At 37.2% G+C, this 21,754-nt stretch overlaps 1 protein-coding gene across 1 annotated transcript in view; it reads right to left on the bottom strand.

Annotated features, from left to right (window-relative positions):
- Positions 1–2,460: 2,460 nt before the first annotated feature.
- Positions 2,461–21,754, bottom strand: part of SCIN (scinderin) — a 51,276-nt gene continuing 31,982 nt past the window's right edge. The window contains exons 9-16 of the mRNA XM_063303701.1: positions 21,486–21,607; positions 18,461–18,551; positions 11,971–12,141; positions 10,869–11,046; positions 10,497–10,618; positions 8,639–8,716; positions 7,362–7,422; positions 2,461–3,437 (exon numbers count right to left, since the gene is read on the bottom strand). Of these exons, the coding sequence (XP_063159771.1) occupies positions 3,304–3,437; positions 7,362–7,422; positions 8,639–8,716; positions 10,497–10,618; positions 10,869–11,046; positions 11,971–12,141; positions 18,461–18,551; positions 21,486–21,607 (957 nt within the window). The 3' untranslated portion in view covers positions 2,461–3,303. The remainder of the gene's footprint in view (positions 3,438–7,361; positions 7,423–8,638; positions 8,717–10,496; positions 10,619–10,868; positions 11,047–11,970; positions 12,142–18,460; positions 18,552–21,485; positions 21,608–21,754) is intronic.

The raw sequence follows: 21,754 nt of genomic DNA, 5'->3' as shown, positions 1-21,754 counted from the left end.
TTTCATGAAATTTAGTTTCCTTCTGTCTTGCCAATAAACAAGAGGCTAAATGTTGTTTGACATTTTTCTTCAAAAGGGTTAAACATATCATGTGTTTGTGTTACCTGACTCAGCCATGTTACAGATACAAAGACATGAAGAGATCTCATCTTAAATCTCATTCTTCCCCAAAGTCCGCATTAGGGTGTTTTTTGATGTTTATGTATTAATTAGAACATTTCTTTCTGCCCTAATTTCTCAGGACTCAATGTGCTTTGCAAACAAAAATAAAATGGTAGTTACAGATAACAATTTAAAAAGCAATCCAGTTCCTTCTCTTTTCCCTTACTTCAAGATGCAAGGTGTTCCAGAATGTAGGGATTGTCACTGAGAATGTGCCTCTCCAGGCCTCCAGCATGTTTGGAAATATGCACAGGGTGAGCTGATTCTGACAAGAGGAGGCATTCTTTCAAATGCGCAGGTACTAAGCAAAGTAGGGCTTTAATGTTTAAAATCAGAACCCTGAATTGGGCTTTCGGTAATCACTGCAGCAACCTTGGCACAGATGCTACACTACACTCCTGTCAGCAAACGGACCACTGCATTTTGAATGAACTGCAGCTCCCAAGTCATTTTCAAGGACAGCCTCAAGTGAAGCCTGTCACCATAGCCTAGCTGCAAGGTAGAGAACACGTGATAAGCCATATAGCACACACAGTTCGGACTTCTACCACTTTGCTACCATTTGCTATTCTTCATTGGCCATCTGGAAATGGGCACTCATTTTACCTAACAGTATGGCTGTTCCTGCTCTTTGTGGATGATGCCTGTGTTGTTTTTTCCTCCGTTCAGAACTATGACCATAAACTGCCTTGCTGCATGCAGGTAGCTTTAGAATTCCTACCATTGTTTCAGAAAACCTCTGTAAGGTTATCACATATGTGCCCTGTTATTTTAGAAAACGCAAGTTTCTAGAATTTTGGAAAACTCAGTTACTTAATACTCATTTGGAATAGAAACTACTTTTCATGTTTTAAGTCCGCATCCCCAAGTATTGCACAAAGTTTATGTTATGTTTAATTGTATTTATCAACTTGATTCATGAGTGTAATGTCTTCATTATAAATATACTTGAGTTAAAATTTATAGTATTTGTTCTTCAGTTTGTTACGATATGAAGTGCTGACACTGAATCTAAATACTCTTAATAATATTCATTTTCCAGTAGAGTTATTAACTTGCAAACATAATTCTCTAATGTGATATGCCACAATGAAAGGATACTTAACACTGAATTAAAAAGAAAAAGTATTCTGCTTTCCTTTGAGACAGAAATATAAACATGACTGGACACACACTATGCAGATAATAAAAATAGCAAGACTTAATAATTTTAGATACTGCATTAATGTCTGAATTTTGAAATTAAAATGAGGAAACATACAGCAGTAAACTGTACTTTTGCTTATTATATTATGCAAGGAAATAGGTAGTCAAATCTATATCTGAAAGGTGACCATTAATTTATATATGATGCACAGATCTTTTATAAGGAAATAATTCCCCATGAGCAGTCGCTAAACAAGGACTACCTGTACTTGTTTTCCTGATACAGCCAGTGTGATACACAGTTTTACACTAAATTGTACACTTTATCTGGTGGTTTTGAGGGTTTTTTTTGTTAATCTGTCTGTCAGACTTGTAATGATAATGGAATGGGTGGAAATTTATACACTGTGTTCTGAGATAGTTGGGAGAAAACAGGTAAAATTTAATGAATATTTCTGCCATATTTAAATGTTGGAGACAAACTCTTTAGAAAGTGGCCAAGATAATAAATTAGTTGAATATGTAAGTAAGTCAAACATAATTGCATAAAAGGAAGACAACAGTTTAGTTTGTTCAGATTAGAAATGATTTATTAATTGGAAATACAAAATTTATACTTAAAAGCATGTTTCACATTTAATTTACTATAAGCTCCCCTCCCCCAAATTATTCTCATTTTTATTCTTAGTCTTTATCCTTTACGTTCTAATCAAACTTAATACATAGGTGGCCAGGTCAAGGAAGGGAGAATTACAGGTGGAAGCAGGCTTCCATGTGATGTCTTCTTGATCAAAATTGAACATATAGATAGGATATAATCTATATATACCAGTCCAATTAATAATGCATAATAGTTTCATTTCTCATTAATGCTACAAGCTATGGAATGTATATCTCAACCATTTCTCCAAAGCATCTTAAAATGTAAACACCACCACTTCTGAGATACATTCTTACAACCAGTAAATACAGGACTACCAGATCAGGGCTGTAAAAATCTCAACGAACAGTAAATAGCAGCAAATTATGAGTTTTTCTGTCTTTCCTGCCATCTATTGATCATCAAGGTTTTAGCAGCCCTAATCTGACAGCCTGATTTGTAACTTCATGTTTGTGGGAAGGATGAGAACAGAAGCATGGTGGGTCAACAGGTTTTTCTAGAATGTTTTTATCAATTTTTGTCAAAGGAAAGAATAATATCATTTTGGGCAACTCTTCATTCTGAACAATAGTGAACAGTTTTCTTTTTACAGAGCTTTGTAAGATGCATAGGTTAGAGGAGTATTTAAACCACTATACTTTCATTTCCTTTCTTAAGCATGGACAGATAAACTCAGGCATTGCACAGTTACTTCTTTAAAAAATTGGGAACTTCCCTGGGCTATACAATTCGCTGGGGCCTTAAATGTCAGGTTTGAAGAGATAAGTTGTGATTATTGTCCATAAAAATAGATGAAAAATATAGATGTTATATGACTAAAGCAAAAGCAAAGCTAAAATGACTGCACCAACATAATGAGTCAGGAGAAAAGTTTGGACAACCAGACCAGTCTTCCCTAAATACTCAATCAGAAAGCTATCAATTACTGAGCTAGTGCTCAGTCATACTGGGGTAATAACAGAGCGGCACATAATAAGTCAAGCTATAGGCAGAAAAGAAGGCAATGCTGTGGAAATCCCATAATCTCTTCAGACTGGAGCTATGGTGTTTAAGCAATGGAGTTGACAAGGGTAGCCATAAACATTGCCCAGATGTGTTGGATTTTTTTATTCCTGAATGATGCATTTATGAAAGGGCATTTTCTAATTCCACTGGGAACAAATATCTGTTCTTCTAGAATGTGTACATGTGTGTTATTTCATAAATTTTCATTCAAGATTAAGGCACAGGCCTCAATAATAGCTGTTTATACACCCCTTTGCAAGCACATACTTAAACCTGTTAGAGAATATTCTGCTCTGGTATTTATTCCATGGTTCAGTCTTCTGTGGCTGTTAGTTTTTCCATTTGTTGTAATCCCAGCCCAAAAACCAGCCTGTGAATGTTGGAGGTTCATAACCTTGTTTTACAATAACAACCGGAGTCCCTTTATCTCTTCCAGAAGGATCAGTCTCAATGTAGCTTTTGGCTGAAATATATGAATATGCAAAATAATAATAGCATATCACAGCAAAAGGGTGTTCTATTTTTAGCTAATTTCTAAATCACTTTAATTTCTGTATCAGTCTTCCTCCTTGGTAAATCTGGCATAAAGCCATCCTAATAAAGTCATTAATTTTTAAAAACAAGATTTTTAAAAAGTTTGTTAAATAATCAGCAAAATTAAAGCAGTCTGGTGAAGAAATAATTATTATCCCATACATACACATCTTCACTGTTTACTGAAAGGAGACGTTGTGGGGACCAGTGAACATCTCAAGAAAGAGTTCCATAACTGGACACTATCACTGAGATGGCCCTTTAACAGAACCAAACACACCAGTGGGACCACAAATAGGGCCTCCCAGCTGATCTTAGGGCACAAGCTGGATGGTATTGAATGAACTGATTTGTTAATGAACCTAAGCCAAACTCTTATTATTGTGTACCTTACGATTTGTGAGGATTACCTATGATAATCTGATCCTTTTTGTAATTTTTGTTTAGTATTATTATCAATCACTGAAAGTCCTGACACAGGGTGGTTTAAAAATTTAACACATTTTTATAAATATAAAATTGTCTATGCAAATAACACAATTTTAGTAATGTATTTTAATATTGAATAGAATGATTGTCATTTCAAGAAAGAGGTGATTATATGTTTTTGCATTTGATATTACCTGAACCACTGAAAATATAGGTTGGGTTCACACTTCATATTGAACCATGGTGGCTAGGTTCATACATGATAAGGAGGCATAAACCATGAATTTAAAATTGCAGTGATTTGGTTTGCACAATACACTAAGCTAAAACTAAACAAAATGCACAATGTTTTTACGTAGCTTACTTTCTGCTTCACAGATCCATGTTGCATTAACTCCTCATAACAAAGAATGGCCTGTGCATGACTGGGGTGATGAATAAGTTACTGTCATCTCAGCAATATCCATAAATGTTCTTTATAAACATAATAGTTTCCTTATATCTTGGAAACTGGCTTTTATAGAGAGATACTTGTTCTTATTGTTGACTTCAACCATTATACTTCTAATTGTACAAATTAAGGTTTTAAGAGGTTTTCAGGCAGGTGTCATATTAAAGGGTTCCCCAAATCAGAAGACAAGTATGCATGGCATTTGCAAACACACAAGTGGTCTCTTTGGCTCTTACTAGCATGTAAAAAGGAATAGAAGCGGTACGGTGTAATAGTTGTCATTTTTATATAAATTAATATTTTGAAATATGTCATTTTGTACTGCAGTAAATTGATGTAAGAAAGCCAATTTGGTATAGTGATTAAAAATACTAGGCTAGAAACCAGGAGACCCTGAGCTCTAGTTCTGCCTTAGGCACAAAGCCAGCTGGGTGACCTTTGGCTAGTCCCTCTCAGCCCCCCCCCCCCGAAAAAAAGGCAATGGCGAACCACTTCTAAAAATGTGCCCAGGAAAGTACATGCAGCTTAATGCATGTTGCTAGGGTCAAGACTGACTTGAAGGTGCACACACACACACACACACACACACACACACTGAAAAGGAGATCATTGCCTTGCTAACGGCAGCTTAGAGAAGGAAACCTTGTGTAGAACAACAATTAGCTACAAGAGGCTGAAAGTGTCTTGAGTGGGGATTGACAACATGCTAAGTTAAATGTGATTGGCTAGTTTGTAGCCCTGTGCCATATGGGATCCCAACCAATAAGGTAAATTTATGGGTCAGTGTGATATTCAAATCCGGGACACTGGGTTAACCCAGTACAGGTAGTCCTTGGTTAATGAGGTAGTTGGGACCAGAATTTCCATCACTAAGCGATACAGCCGTAAAGCATGATGTCACCTGACCACATCACTTAGCAATGGCAATCCCAGCAGTCCTCCGCTGCCCCATTACAGCAAAGACAATGGGGAAGCCAGCAGGAAGTTGCAAGTCCCAGGCAGCTTGCAAGCAGGCTGACGGGCAGGTAAGTGGCTGCCGTGGCCCAGCACGAGTGCAGCCAGGCCAGGGGTGGCTGCTGCTGGGGGCAGGAGGGCACACAAGCTGCCCTAAGCTCTGCCGCCCCCACCACCCCCAGCTGACCTTCGCCTCTTCTTCCACTGCTGATGAGGCATGCCCAGCCTGGCCCTCCATGAAGCTGCAGCTGCCCCAGCACCATGATGCAAAACCCTGGCCACCCCAGCCCATCACTGTGTCATGAAGCCCTGGCTGCCCCAGCCCCAAGGTGCAAAGCCACGCCACCCAGCCCCAGCACTGCTGTGGAAAGCCCTGGCTGTCCCAGCAGCAGCCACCATTGCCACCCTGAACTCTGGCCCTTGCTACCCTGCACTCCACCACCCCAAGTTAATCTTCGTCGTCTTGCTCCTGCTTCGGATGAGGCACGCCTCACCTGGCCCTTCATGAGGCAGCTGCTGGCTGCGCAAGGCCTTCTTCCCACAGTCTCATGCCTTGTCCTAATTGCGGCAGCCTTGCAAGAAGGCCGCACACAGTTTGGACAAGGCTGCTTGTGGCCTTTGGAAGAAGGCCTCACATGGCCAGCAGCTGCCTCACGAAGGGCTAGGCCAGTCACAGCTCATCAGTGGGAGCAAGAAGACAGTGAAGGTCAGCTGGGGGCGGCAGGGCCAGCAGAAGTGGAGGAGTGCAGGGCAGCCAAAAGGGCAGAGATGGTGGGGAGATGAGTGGGTGGGAGGAGTTGAAGGTTGGTGGGAGGAGCTGAAGCACCCCTGAAGTTCTAAGTGCGGGCAGGCTGCCACCACGTGCCCAAATGTTGATATGACTGGGGGGGCACTGCAACAGCCGTAACTTCAGGGACCAGGCATAACTACCATTCATTCAGCACCGCTGTAACTTCGAATGGTCACTGAACGAATGGTCGTTAAGTGAGGACTACCTGTATGGTTCAGTAAATTGTGAACTAGCATGTTGTATAAATACAGCCTAAACTTTTCAACAAAGTGAACAGATAGAAATAGATTCTGACGAAGGTCAAGATGTTCAGAGCAACAGTCAAAGGAAAAAAAAACCTAATATAATTGATTATAACTACAAAATGTAAGATTGAACTGTGAACTAATAACCAGTGATGTGAACAGAATTCACAGCTAGAAACCACTAGGTTTTAAAACACAAGCAACGCATCCTAACACAAACCTTATGATTCAATACATGTTTCCTTATTATTAAAAAGGGGTTTCTATAAAACCTGTGCCAAGCCATGTATTTTGAAGAACAGCACCATCCCACTACAGAAACAGTCCCTTTGCAGAAGAAACCTGATTAACTGTGGGATCTCAAAGTGCAATAACAGCTCTGTGCAGCTGCAGCATATCTACAGAACAGCATGTTTAAACACTGCAACCATTTGGAAAACACCTGGGCTACCATATTTGGGGTGCAAAACTCTGAACAGCTGGCAGCAATGAAATGGAGAAAGCTGTAGTGCTTTGCTGCCATATTTTTGGAGCACATATTAGCATTAAAAAACACAAGTACAGATGTGCAAAAATTAACTAAATTTATCTAATCAACAACTGAAGAAAATTATGTAACAGAAAACTGAGGTAAAGGATGATTGTGGCTGTACTACATGGCAGAAGACACACAACACGAATGCGTACCATGTTGAAAAGAGCAACTGCCATGTCACAAAAGTAAATTGGTTCATGTTACTCATAATAACGTACTGTCTCTTAGGAATAAATGTAGCTAGATTAGGGATGTGCCAAAAATAAAAAAATCTGTCTTTTATTGAAAACCTTTCTCCAACTTAGGATGCATTATTTGATTTCAATTGCTGTGTTGGCAGGGAATTACAGGAGTTGAAAGCCAACACATCTGAAGGGAAACACTGATCTTACGATTTGAGCATCCTGCAAATCCTAACTTCAATCAACTGTTTGGTTTCTTTTCCTTACCGGATTTAACTGATTCAGCACGTTCAGTTTCGTTAGCATCTTTGCCAATCCAGACAAATACCTTGGCATAACAAGAAGGAAAAAAAAATACATCAGTTTTTGAAATGGCACTAGTATAGCCTGGAAGCCACCATACAGATTGAAGTCCAGTAAATGACTAAGTAGCTTGCATCCAGTTTTAACCATTATTTTTCCTCATATACTAAAAGACTAAGTATATTTTTATGTTTTATTTTAGCATCAAAATGCAGGGAAGTATGTGCATCTTCATGCATGAAGTGTTATCTGAGTGTTTATTTTGCTGTGCAAACATATTGTTCCTCCTTACATCTGAAAACCAGCGATTCGTTTCACAGTTCATAGTACAGCCTTATTCATTCAAGTATTTCACTTTCCAGGCAATACCTGTCCTTCCCTCCTCCATTCTAAAAGGGTTCCCTTATTTACTTGATTAATAGCCTGCCATTTAATAGGTCCCTGCTGGGTAGCTTCCAAAAGGTTAATAAAACAAAAACATAAAACAAGAACATTAAAACACACAATATAAAAGAGCCATATAAAAGCAATTAGTATTAAGGATTAAGGATTAAAAAAAGCTTACAGAATGTATAAATCAATTTTAAAAGTTTCCCTGTGCCACAATCTATAGGAATTGCTCTATTGCTATATTACAGCCATCCAATATTATGGGGCAATGGCCCCTAAGAAAAGCAAATAAGGATTTGCCTTTGGCTAAAATATAATGGAATTGAGTCCTAACAAATAAATCTCCTCTCCCCAATTTGGTTTCAGTATCTGGTACAAGTGTTTTGTTTTGTTTTGTTGTTTTAAGAGATCTTCCTCAACCTCATTTTGACCATGTCATGTTTCCCCATTCATCTGTTTAACATTATATTGCAATATTCTCTTAATTTCATCCATTTAAATAGTTCATTTTAACACCTATTTATATTTGTTGAGGTTTAAGAATTAGCTTAGAATAAAATGGGTATACGTATGTGAATATTACTTTTCACTCTTTCCCTAGATTTTAAAAAAACACACAAACAGCCACCTCAAAACAGAAAGTAAGCATTGTAAAGAGACTGTTTCTAGCCCCACCCATTCCGTCTACTCCTTTTCTGTTTGCTGGATACAGAATTTGAAAACATGACTCCCTATCTTCAGTCTGAAATGACGCAAATCATTTTATCATGTACACATTCTACACCTAATCTAGCTCTTGCATACTGTAGCTTCCCTCATACAGAATTTCTTTATTAACTTAAGTGTCTTACCTGATCCCAAGTATCTAACAACATGACATCATCCTCAGCCAAATCATCCTGAGTGAATTCTCCAGGCACTTCCTCAATCTGTAAGGAAGAATACTTTACTGAATCATACATTTCTATTACTAAAAACACATGGGCTAGGCTAAAACCTTTCCTTACTTATTCATTAGGTAAGTAAACACCACATTCATGTAATTTTAAGATGGCAAAAGCTGTATCATAACTGAAGAAAATAAGGAAAAAACAGGTAAGACTGCAAAGGCTGAAAAAGTGACATAGCAGTAAGGAGGCTAGAGACAGTCATAGTCCAAATGACATGTTAGTCAGGAATTCAGGTTAAGTAATGGGAGAAAGTTGCCAAAAGCTAGGTATTAAACAAACAATAGTTCATGTATCCTACCCTGTGGTGGTACAGTGTTTACAGATACAGCATTGGAAGCAGCATACCAGAATGGCTTAGACTACAAGATTTCCACAGAAATCTTGGCCAATAGGCCACCATCTATAATTTCAGAGATTCATATGTGAACAAACCAAGCAATGGGGCACACCTCTTCTTGGTCAGTAAGAACGCAGGATGATACATTGAATAAAAATGTTCCAGTGGCATTGTACTTACAGACCCCAGTGAACATATTAGATCTTTTACTTTCATAAAAGATTTAAATACAGAATAAAAAATGATTAATCTATAAAATTAATTAGGCACCAGGTTACTTTATTTATTTTAGAAGAAAAAAATCAATTAGCAAACGTTCATGAGAAAAACTTTCAGTACAGAACATTTGTGTTTTGTAAATGAGAGCAGATGTGCGTGGGAATTTGTTGCACCTGTTACTTCACTAATGATTAAAGAACTGCCATTTGATTAGATATAATATAAACCTACCATATGCAGAAATTGCTAAGACATTCTCCTGCCCCATTAAGAGAATATGCTCACTAGATAAATCAACATGTTTCAACTCTTCTCATGCTACTTTAAACAAAATTCAAAATTAGTAAGTTGAGAAGTGTAGAACATACATGTGGGCTTGAAATTTCATCAGAAAATCAGAAATATTAACCTTTTGTTTTGATATATTCTTTATCTAAGCCTAAGGATAAAAATATTTCACTTCTTTTAACTTTTGTTCTGGTCATCCTGGCCACACAAAAATCCTCTGAAGGACTGGCACACTTTAAAATCAGCTGCATTTGGCTCAAGTCAGATATCTTTATTTTCTTTATTCTAGATTTGATGACAGAATTCATAAAGAATGCTATTGTTTTATTATATTTCTGAAACCCTGTTTTATATAACTGTGTCAAGAAAACATACTAAAGCAAAACATCTGGCTTCTATTTAGAATGTTGCACATTAAACTCTCAAAGTTTTGAAGCCGTATCACTTTGACCAAGTTTAAATGAATATGCCACATAGTAGCTCAGTGAATGAAGTTTAAAATGTCAACAAGAAGAAAACAAAAACTGAAAATCAATGTGTAGTATCCCAATATTATTCTATCAACTACAAGGCAGCAACATCTGTGTGGCGGAGGATCAAAATAGGGAAGATGGCAGTACAACATTGCAATTGAAGTCCTGCCTCTTTGTACATATGTGTGACACTGATGCACATAGAAAAGGGGCAGGGTTGCTTCCACCATCATTTTGCCTGATTTACCTTCCCCCATAGACACTGTTGGGCCAGACCTAATATCTGAGTCTCTATAAAATGCTCCTTTATACTTTTATGTTCCTGCAAAGAGTATTTTTATTGTAAGTAAATAAACATATGCACATAGATTCATTGAAGCCCAAGAAATAGAACAACCATAGTAATAAAGGGATAAAGCAGGAAAAACTGCCTTAAACTTACTATAAACCTGCCAGTCTTATTAGAACAACCATACAGACGAGGCGGATGGTCTTCTGACTCAGTCCGCAATTGGGGAGATGACTGGTATTGTTTTTTTCCGCCAAGTGCAGTCCAAAATTCCTCTAGAAAATACCACACAAAAATTCCTTGGTGAATTACCTTGCAGGCATTAAGAGAATAATAATCCACTTTCTGGTCTCATCCTTTCTCTCTCCCTATCTCACCTTCTCTGTCCTCAGCAACTTTTATGCATAGAAGTTCATGTGTGTATATATTGACAATCTTGAAGCATTCTTCCCGAATCTTAAGAGACCACCTTCCTGATTGCCAAGGCATGCTGAGATTTTTTTTTTTTTTTTTTTGCACACTCACGTGGTTCATGGCCTTCTTCAATCCTTGAAGTTTGACATCTTAGGACACCAGCTGCATACTTAGCTCCTTTCTCTTCTTCTTCGCTTGCTCCTTTACCAATCCAGGTATACCCAGACTTAGTTGGCAGTTTCAAAACAAAAACATCATTGGAATTCAATGAAGTTGCATCAACATCAACCTGAGATAAAGTAAAGATAGATTCACTCTTCTGTTTGCCTCCTGTTTCTGAATTTTAAATAGTGTGCGAAATTAATTTATTCCAAGCATAATATTAGATAAATAGTCTTTGAAATAAAAGACTATGTAAATGATTCAAATTGTCAGTTATAATCTTAAGAACAAACTAGTCAGGAAAGAAAGATTTCACCATTACACATACACACAATCATAAAAGCAGAAAAGAAAATACATAGTAGGTTCAATGTAACAAGCAAATCAGAAGTACAGCAACTATTCCATGTACCTTAAATAAAATATATATGATGATGGCAGCTTTTTGGGGCGGAGGGGTGGAGAAGAAGGCATTTAGTTTGTATTTTCATAATATGTGTTTAATTAGACTTGTCCTTGTTTATCAAGTTGCAGTTTGGAGACAAGTTGGAGTTTAGCAGTGTTATAATTGAAAATATGACGTGTGATGTGGTATCACAGACATTAGGAACATGGGGAGGATCTTAAGCAAAGAACTGTATTTTCTCAGCTGCACATCTACAACAAATGTTTTGCTCGGTTTCTTATTTTGGTTACCTGGGGCTTACTTTGTTGAAGCTTTGTATCCATTTGCAATTTTTAAAGGTCTGTGCATTTTTAAAAAATATTTTCCCTAATGTAACTTTTTTTGTAAATCGTCTTTCCTAATACTATTTTGTACATTATTTTTATTGGTTGAAACTCCCCAAAATGTGTATTCGGTATATGGATATTTGTTCACTGAATGCAAATTAGGTTAAGCTGCAAGCAATTTATAGCAGCAAAGAGGCATAAATACCAAAAGTACATACCTGAGGCAGATCTGTATGAAAACACCTGGCCCTCAACCTGGAACTCCAGATAATTATATCTGGTTACACAGAGAACAGATTTCTGAATGGGAATTTGTTACCTCTACAATCCTGGTGATGGCTCCAAGGTTTCTGCGAATTTGGAACAAGCGGGTTGCAGGAGGGGGCACCTGGCCAGTTTTCTTGGAAGTCCCATCCTTGTAAACAATGAGTGGCTTATCTTTGAACAGACTCAACAAATGTGGAGGTTCCTTGCCTTGGCTCACTCTAACCTGCAGAAATGTTTGAATACAAAAGTACAGGAACAGATTTTACAAGTCTTGTGAGAGAAAGTCTACCGCCCAATGTTGCCCTGAACAATAGATGCTTCATTGCATCTTGGCAGGAATGATTTCTTGAATAATTTAAGCTTACCTGATTGTAATAAGCATGCACTACAGCTATGGAACTTTGACCCTGCGCTCTCTCCCACCATAGCAACAATATGACATGCTTGCAGCAATCTAAATATTCCCTTAAGTAAAGTGGAGTGAGCATGTATGTGTGATTCAGGAAGGTTTGCATGTAAATGCAGAAGCAAGCAGTGGTGTTTACCACACATCGGAAAACCCTCTGTCTATTTCAGGAAGCCTTGTTAACACTCCTTCAGCACTGCCTGTTGTTCAAACACTCCAAAAATAATCTGAATTCCATTGTGCCAAACTGCCTTGTCAAAGACCTGAGACTTTTTTTTAATAGCATTAGCAATATGTATGGACAGCAATGTACACCTTTCAGTCTTATTAAAAATGTGGGAAATTGCTTTGGCCAAAAAAGTAGCACAGTAACAAACAGCTTTGAAAAACTGATTTCTAGGTTATATCAAAATGTGTTTTTTTTCCCCCTAAGAAACTATCTTCATCTGATATGGATGCTTAAAATACTTGCCTTTCTCCTTAAGATTTCACATATATTTACAAATACATACTTTACACACACCGTGTATGTGTGTATATGTATAATATAGTTTATTTCCATTTTCAAATATCTTATTACAACTTCGAGGCCACCTGACTCCACAGCAACTCTGGGTGGCTTAAAAATTAAATTAAATAAAATGGAACCAAATTAAAAGGAAGCAAAATATATCAAGAAGGAAAAGAAGACAGCTGACCAGAAATCAATTTCTTGATCTTTTTGCCTTCATAATTATCTTTATGTTTTGTTTGTTCAATTAAAAGTCCACACCCAAGGAATTTTCAACCTAGCGCTTGACCCAAGAGAAACCGAAGAGAAATGGCAGGCAGGAAGCAGCCTTTCTCAACTGCAGGTCTCTGTTCATGGAATTACAAGCATGCTTTCCAAAACCATTGAGACATTCCTCTTCTCTCAGGCCATTTATGCGTTGTATTTTTATATATCTGTTTGTTTGAATACTTCCAAGTAACTTTATTGGGTTATGGGGCAGTTTGAAAAGGATAGTATGAGGCTGGCTAGTTCTACCTTTCAAGTAAGCCAGTTATCGGTGGGAGAAAATAATGATTAGTAGAAACAATAGAGGAGAAAAATCTACTTCGTTGGTTATGGAAGGAGTGATTCTTTAAAGTGTATTGTGGACATCATATGTTTCCCAGGCACTGAAGAGTATCAAGGTTTCTCTCAACAGTCTACAGTGGGTGCTAGAATTCCTGTAACTGTGGCAAACCAACCAACGTAGCCCACTGTCCATATACAGTACAGTGTTATGGCTTACTAGGACCTTGATGCATTTACTAATTTCTGGTTTCTCCCCAGGGTTCCAAAAGTGAGAGAGCTGTTCAGGCACATAGCAGATCACTAAAAATACCACAGGGAGGTTGCCCTGGACTTGGTTGTGAGAGGGAAACAGCCAAATAACTGAAATGTGAAATGGAGAGAGAAGAGTGAGCAGAGACAAGGTTTGATGTTTCCCTACCTGCTACAAATGGCATTTCATCTTGCACAGACATCAGTAACAGTAGTCTCTATCAAACAACCTTTTAAAATACAATCTTGAGATGACTTCTGGTGGGGACATGGTGGACTGAACAGCTGTGGCCGCGGGCTTAGCAGGCAGAACTGACAACGCATTTTTTTTTGGCTCAGGCAGGTTTTTCCTGAAGCCCAGGAGTGTTTTTCTGGGAAAGGAAAACACTTTGGAATCCCCCCATCTGTTGTCTGGACAGCGGCTTGCAGCCAGAAGATCACAAACAGCGTTTGTGCTCAACTGGTAAGAGCTAGCTGGGAGGCTGGGACGTCACCATTTCCAAGCTGTGCTGTAGCCTTAAAGGGACACTAAGACCAGCCACCCCATTTTTAAATCACCCAATTTATATTTCTTTTAAGTACACATACCCTGAGAGAGGCTTTCTACAGCAAGGAGAAGCAGGCTCTCTTGGTAGGTAAAGGTAAAGGTTTCCCTTGACGTAAAGTCCAGTCGAGTCCGACTCTAGGGGGCGGTGCTCATCTCCGTTTCTAAGCCTTGGAGCCGGCGTTGTCCATAGGACACTTCTGGGTCATGTGGCCAGCATGACTCACGGAACGCCGTTACCTTCCCGCCGAAGCGGTACCAATTAATCTACTCACATTTGCATGTTTTCGAACTGCTTGGTGTGCAGGAGCTGGGATTAACAACGGGAGCTCACCCCGCCGCGCGGTTTCGAACCGCCGACCTTCCGATCGACAGCTCAGCGGTTTAACCCGCAGCGCCACCGCGTCCCTATGCTCTCTTGGTACCTACCATTATTTTTGGGATTCATTTTTTTTAAAAAAAATTCTTTTTAAGTTTTAGACTTCGTTTTCCATGCAAATATTAAGGAGGATTGAGAGTAAGTAATTGTCTCCCTGTTAGAATTTTTGTACTAAATTTGAAGATAATAGCATTTTCCTACACATTGAACCAGTTGTTTTGATCTTTTGGTTTTCTGCTTCTACTTTCCCAGAGGAGCTGTCTGCTTATCACCTTCACTTGTGAAAACACATTCTGTAACTCCTTCATATCTTTGATTTTCACTGGTTAAGCTCCTAGGGGGCACCATAATCTACAGCTTGAGTCATGGAGGATCTTAAACAAAATTTCTCAAACTTTCACCGAGATTTCAGACAGATTCTTTCTGATTCTTACCAAGTTTTTATGCAAGGCATTCAGAACATTGTGGAAAATATGAGCTTTAAAATGTGTCACTTGGTTGGGGATGTTGTGGATGAATTTAACAGTGACAGAAATGTCTCTTTGATTTCTGTTGAAATGCTGGATGAAGATTAGACAGTCGAGTTGAAGAAATTAAAGGGAGAGATTGAGTTGCAAACCATAAGAGAAAATGGACTTCTGATGGAATGCCGTGGAAAAGAAGGGGTTATTATGCATAGGAGGTTTCCTGAAGAGAAGTCGGAGTTCTTGAGGGGGGCAATTGGGCTGTTTGATTTCTGTAAGAAAAAAGCTCTGTGCGCATTGTGGGGATATGTACATGCCCTGGTTTATTTTGAAGTGGGATAAGGGTTTAAGAATATTTATCTGGACTGTTTCTAGGGTTTGGCTCATTACATTTATCTTTAATGATCTGGATTAAGATTACTAAGGTATAAAAAATATTGCTTATTAAAGTTGTTGTATTATCAAGTATAATGGTAGAAAAATTATATGTTTTTTAGTTTGATCTTTATTATAGTAGACAGGAATGTATAAAATAGTAGTAGGAAGAAAATAAATAAATAAATGTTATCCTTGGGGAAGTTGATTAGGAGGTGTGTGTGTGTGTGTGTGTGTATATATATATATATATATATATATATATATACACATATACACATATATGTATATTTCTTTTCTTTCTTTTAATAAAAGGGGATGGAGCAACTGTATTTAGTGATTTTTATAATGTGCCAATGGAATGATTTATAGAAATAATGCGATTTTGGTTTAATATAGAGTAAGGGACTGATTATGGAAAATTGTTATATATCTTTGCTGTTAAAAGTCTTTTTTTTGTAAATCTAAAAACCTTTTTTTCTGTTGTGTTTCCATACTTTTTTAGTTTTTTTCCTTTGTGGTCTTTTGTTTTTCTGTAGCTTTTATCTTTGTTTGAAACTTAATAAAATTCTTATAAAAAATAAAATACAATACAATCTTGAGATCTGAGACTGCCACAATTCAATTCACATTTATAGCATGAAGTTTGCCCTCTCTTTTGTTGGTCCTCTTATGGTTTTGCATCACTATAGATTTACCCTCCCCACTTGCACTGTGCAAGGCAACAAAAACATTCTTGTTCCATCATGGTTTTGGTCCTAGCTGACTGACTGTGGGCACATTTATAAATAATTAATGCTTATTAATATTGTTTTGTTAATTTCTTAAATTGTTATTGTCTGGCCTTGTTTTAACTATTTACTTCATTGTATATGATTCAGAGTCTCACTATGGAGGCAATTAACAAACAGAGAGAGGGTAGCCATGATCCTGTGGAGATTCCCAGGAAAACATAGCACAAGACAATTTAGAAATTAACATTTGGAGAGCTTTATTTTTGTTGTTAAAATAGGCAGCAGTGCCATCTGGTGACTGATAAGCTAGTTGCACTCTATATTATCGTAGTAAGGATTTTCAAAGATCTGTTCCCATTTCAAAAATATAATTGTTTCTTTAAGTGTAACAAAAACTGAGGGGACATGCTTGTTCTCTTTAAAGAACAAGCAGCATTAAAAATAGCTAAAAGAGATCTACATAGACCAGAAATGATTTAATGATCTTAGTGAAACTGACTAGAAAAATATGGGTATATTTGGTATGTAATTTAAAAGGAACACTTTGCTTCACTTGTTATTTTCCTCATATTTGCATCATCAAGATTTTCACATTTCTCGACTTCCGGTGGGAACATGACAGACTGAACAGCTGTGCCCACAAGCTCCGTGGGCAGAACTGGCATCGTGGCAGTTTTTTTAGGCTCAGGCTGGCTCTTCCTGAAGCCCAGGAGCGTTTTTCCAGACCAAGGAAAACGCTTGGAATCAACCCATTTGTCCTCCGGACGGTGAGTTGCAACCAGGAGATTGTAAAAAGCATCTGCGATCGATGGGGAAGACTTCACCGGGAGGCTGGGGCGTCACCATTTCCAAGCCGTGCTGTAGCCTTAAAGGGACATTAAGTCCAGCCACCCCATTTCTAAGGCGCCCAACTTTTTTTTAAAGTATTTCTACCCTAAGAGAGGCTTTCTACATTAAGGAGAAACGATCTCTCTTGGTGCTTATCATTATTTTTGTGATTAATTTTGTTAATTTTTTTTTAAAGCTTTGAATTTTGCTTTCCATCCTATACTAAGGAGGGTTGAGAGTATATTATCATCTCCCTGTTACTATTTTTGTGCTAATTTTGGAAGATTTTTGTATTTTTCCTACACAGTGAATCTGCCATTCTGAACTTTTACTTTCCTGCCACTACTTTCTCTAGGGAACTGTGTGTGATCTTAACTCAGTTCAGAAATTTTCCATTACCTTTCACTTCTGCCAATTAAGTATCTAGGGGGCGCCATATCTTACTGCCTCAGACATGGGGGATCTTAACCAGGCTTTCTCTGACTTTCACCAAGATATTAAAGCAGATATTAAGCAGTTTTTTTCTGATTCCTGCCAGGTTATTATACAAGACATTCAGAGCATTGTGGAAAATATGTGGTCTAAAATGTGTCATTTGGTTGGGGATGTTGTGGATGGAACTGAAGAATCTAACAGCGATGGAAATGTCTCTCCTAAGAATGAGATTCGGTCTCCTGTTGAAATCCTAGATGAAATTGACAATGCTGAACTGAAGAACTTAAACAGAGAAATTGAGCTGCAAGACATGAGTGAATTTGACTTTCTGATGGCATGTTATGGAAAAGAAGGGGTCATTATGTATGGAAGGTTTTTTGAAGAGAAGTCTGTGTTGGTGAGGGGAGCAGTTGGGCTGTTTGATTTCTTTAAGAAAATAGCTCTGTGTTTATTATGGGGATTTGTAAATGTTTTGGTCTATTTTGAAGTGTGTTAAGGGACCAAAAATATTTATTTGGATGGTCTTTTGGCTTTGGATGACTTTACTTACCATAAATGATTGGGATTATGATTATTAAGGTTTTTTTAAAAAATTAATATTAATTCATGTTTCTTGTATTATTATTTACAATGGCAGACAATTTACATGCTTTTTTATTTTTGATCCTTATTATAGTAGACAGGAATGTATAAAATAGTAGTAGGAAAGGAATAATTAATTATGTTGGGGCGGAGTTGATTAGGTGATTTATACTTTTCTTTTAGTATAAAGGGAGAGAGCAATGGTATTTAGCTATTTTTATAATGTGCTAAGCGGTTGACTTGTAGAAATAATGTGATTTTGGTTTAATTTAGAGTAAGGGATTGATTATGGAAAATTGCTGTATATCCTTGATGTTTAAAGTCAGAAGTCACTTCTTTTTGTAATATATTTAAATTTTTTCTCTTGTGTTTTCACACTTTAGTTTTTTTCTAGTTTTTTAGTTTTTCTGTATCTTTTATCTTTTTCTGAAATTTAATAAAATTCTTTTAAAAAAAGATTTTCACATTTCTCAACAGAGTTCTAACCTGGACAGCGTGTCCGTCAAGTGATCGATCAAGTTGGACAGTCAAGAATGCTGAATGAGTCAGTTCATCTTTAGTTGCATGAGCTCCTTGCCTATGGATGGAAGAAACAGAAAGAAAGATGAAGTCTCATTTCAAACCTATCTCCCCCATGGTTACATAAAGCAGAGCTCTTGTATGAGTCAAGAAACATAAAGTAGTGGGGTTGGGTACATTTGGAAAAGATAAAATTACAGCATACGAAGCTTATATAAGCAATTTTATTCCAAAAGCTACTGGAAATCAACAATTTAGAAGATTAGGAACAAGACAGACAGTAACATAGAACAGAAGGGACACAAGGAAATCCTGAATTATGGGATCAGAATATACAGCTCACTGTCCTCAGATAATTTTTTTCCCCCATGAAATTTTTATTAATTTATGTAATAAACATAGAATTACATACAAACAATAATATCTTACAATATAAAAAAGAAGAGAGAAGAAAAAGAAGGAAGAGGAGAGGGGGGGAAAAGAAAAAAGGGATATATATATATATATAAATAAATGGGGTGATAAGATGATAAATAAATAAATAAATAGAAAGAAAGATTAGGGTTTCCAACTTTCTAGACGGTGCAGCTTAGTATCCTAGCGTGTTGTTATTTTTTTTCCTTAATTCTCTAAATTACCTTCATTAATTCTAAGAGATTAAACAATTAAGTAATTTGCTATTTATATACTATATATTCTTATTAACTTTTTGAGTCCATTCCACATATTTGAAAAAAGGTGTCCAGTCCTTTTGAAAATCTTCCATATTTTTATCGTTTAGTTGGTCTGTCAGTTTTGCCATTTGCGCCAAATTTAGGGATTTAAGTATCCATTCCTCCACGGATGGGATTAATTCTTCTTTCCACTTTGCAACGTCGAGAATTCGGGCCGAAGTAATCAAATACAGTAGAAGTTTTCCATAGTTTTTTTCCAAATCTTTGTTCATAAAGCCCAATAAATAGAGTTCCGGTAATTTATCAGTATTAACTGCCAGCATTTTACAAATTATATTATGTATAGATGACCAAAATCTTTTCGCTTTTTTACAGTTCCACCACATACGGTATAAAGTTCCAATTTCTTTTTTACATTTCCAACAGACATTTGATGTATTTTGAAACATTTTCGATAATTTTTCAGGGATGGTATGCCACATGTACATCATTTTATAAAAATTTTCTTTTAAATTATAATTTGAAGTAAATTTTAATCCCTTAGTCCACATTCTTTCCCAAACATCATATTCAATATTATATCCAAAATTTTTCTCCCATTTATTCATACATTGCTTAATTTGTACATTTGGTATTCTCATTTGTAATAACATTTTATATATTTTAGAGATCATGTGGTCATTATTAGCATAGATTTGTTCATTCCACCAAGATAGTTTTTTTTATAAATTTGTAACTTTTAGCATCTATTTTGAATTGTTCTTTTAATTGAATATATGTAAACCAATGACATAAATATCCTTCATTTTCCAATTCTTCTCTTGTTTTCATTGTAAATTTGGTCCCTTCAAATTTTATTAAATCCAAATATTTTAGCCACTTATAATTTCCTATTGTTTCTCACCTTACAAAAGCTTCTTGTGGGGAAATCCATAGTGGTATTGTCGATGTTAGAATAGATTTATATTTTTCCCAAATTTTAAGAATAGATCTAATACAATGATTGTTAAATGTTTTATTTACTTCCAATTTGTTATACCATAAGAAGCCGTGCCATCCAAATTTTAAATCATGCCCTTCTAAATTTAGTAATTTCTAATCTTGTAGGGTGATCCATTCTTTTAACCATAATAAACCACATGCCTCATAATATAGCCTGAAATCAGGAAGACCCAAGCCTCCTCTTTCCTTGTCTTCTTGTAGTAATTTAAATTTAATTCTTGGTCTTTTTCCTTGCCAAATAAATTTTAAAAGATCTTTTTGCCATAATTTAAAAGTTTTATCAGTTATAAATATTGGAATAGTTTGAAATAAAAATAGACTGTCCTCAGATAATTTCGTTTCAGATCTCACTGTACTACAAATGTATTACACTTCACAGTTTGAGTGAGACAGGGGAGCAAAAATCAGAGGACTGAGGCAATGGACCCTTCATCTAAAACAGTGCTGGTCACCTCTACTATAAATGGGGCTGTTTTGGACCCAAAACGAAGGGTTTTCCCACACTGCAGTCTTCAGCTGCTTATGCTGCAGTCTTCAGCTGCATAAGCAGTCTTCAGCTGCTTATGCTCTTGCATAAACCAGGTGAAAATTAAGCCATTTAAAGAAGTCTCTTTCCAGATTTCAATCTTTTCCTCCACTTTGGCCACAGTGATAGCCAGGTGCTCTGTCCAGACCACATAAAGTTAATACAGCCCCAACTGGTAGATTCCCCTACTTCCCCTTTCACCCATGTCAGGAAAGCGAAGCTCAATTGCTTTTCCTTTTGTGGGCATGTTTTTTCAGGACTGGTGGGGGAAAAATAGTTTTGCATTCTTCCTGTCATTTGAACTAGAATGGAAAGTTGACTGAACAGTCAATTTCACACAGTTAAAAAAACACAGGAATAGCTAGCAGTTCCCCATTTCTTTGCTGAACTCCAAAACAAAAAGGTCAACCTTTCACGGCAGGCACCTCAGCAGCCCAATAAAAAATGGCTGCTGAAGGCAGAGACCACTGACTGGGTGGGTCATCACATCAACCAATTGACATTTGTATAAAATGGAATGAAGTGTCAGCATGAGGAAACACAACTACTTTTGATGCAGCTCAGAAAATTCAGGTGAAGGTCCTCTTCCCAGCAGGCTAGGAGCAGGCAGAGGATGATGTCATCCACTCCAGCCACCCCCAAAATAGTAGGGGGTCAATCCTTGCCCTGGGGCAAGCTGGGAGGGCAGATCAGCCCTTAGTCTGACTCTGTATGCCTGCAGAATCACAAAGCTTTCAGACAGTCTACTCAAATCACATTAACACAATAATAACACATCAACTAAACATACCATGTGTAGATAATCTGGCCCTTAGGGTAGGTGTACAATATGATGTAGCAATCACCACCGTAAAACTGCCCATAGCTACCAGGTTCTACAGGGATTCTGCCATTACTTTCAACTCGCCAAATCTAGGAAACATAAGGTATCAGTGGAAAACTACATAGCTTTTGTAGATCCTGAAAACAGAATTTTTGATAAACTGATCACCTCCAGAGGGATAATCTATCTGAAATCTTTCACAGCAGAAATAACATTAAGGTGTAAGCTTAAGATTT

The sequence above is a fragment of the Candoia aspera genome, chromosome 4 (genome assembly GCF_035149785.1).
Source record: "Candoia aspera isolate rCanAsp1 chromosome 4, rCanAsp1.hap2, whole genome shotgun sequence".
In the NCBI taxonomy this organism is placed as follows: Eukaryota; Metazoa; Chordata; class Lepidosauria; order Squamata; family Boidae; genus Candoia; species Candoia aspera.
The sequence above is the reverse complement of the archived record's forward strand: the minus strand, read 5'-3'. Positions and strand labels throughout refer to the sequence as shown.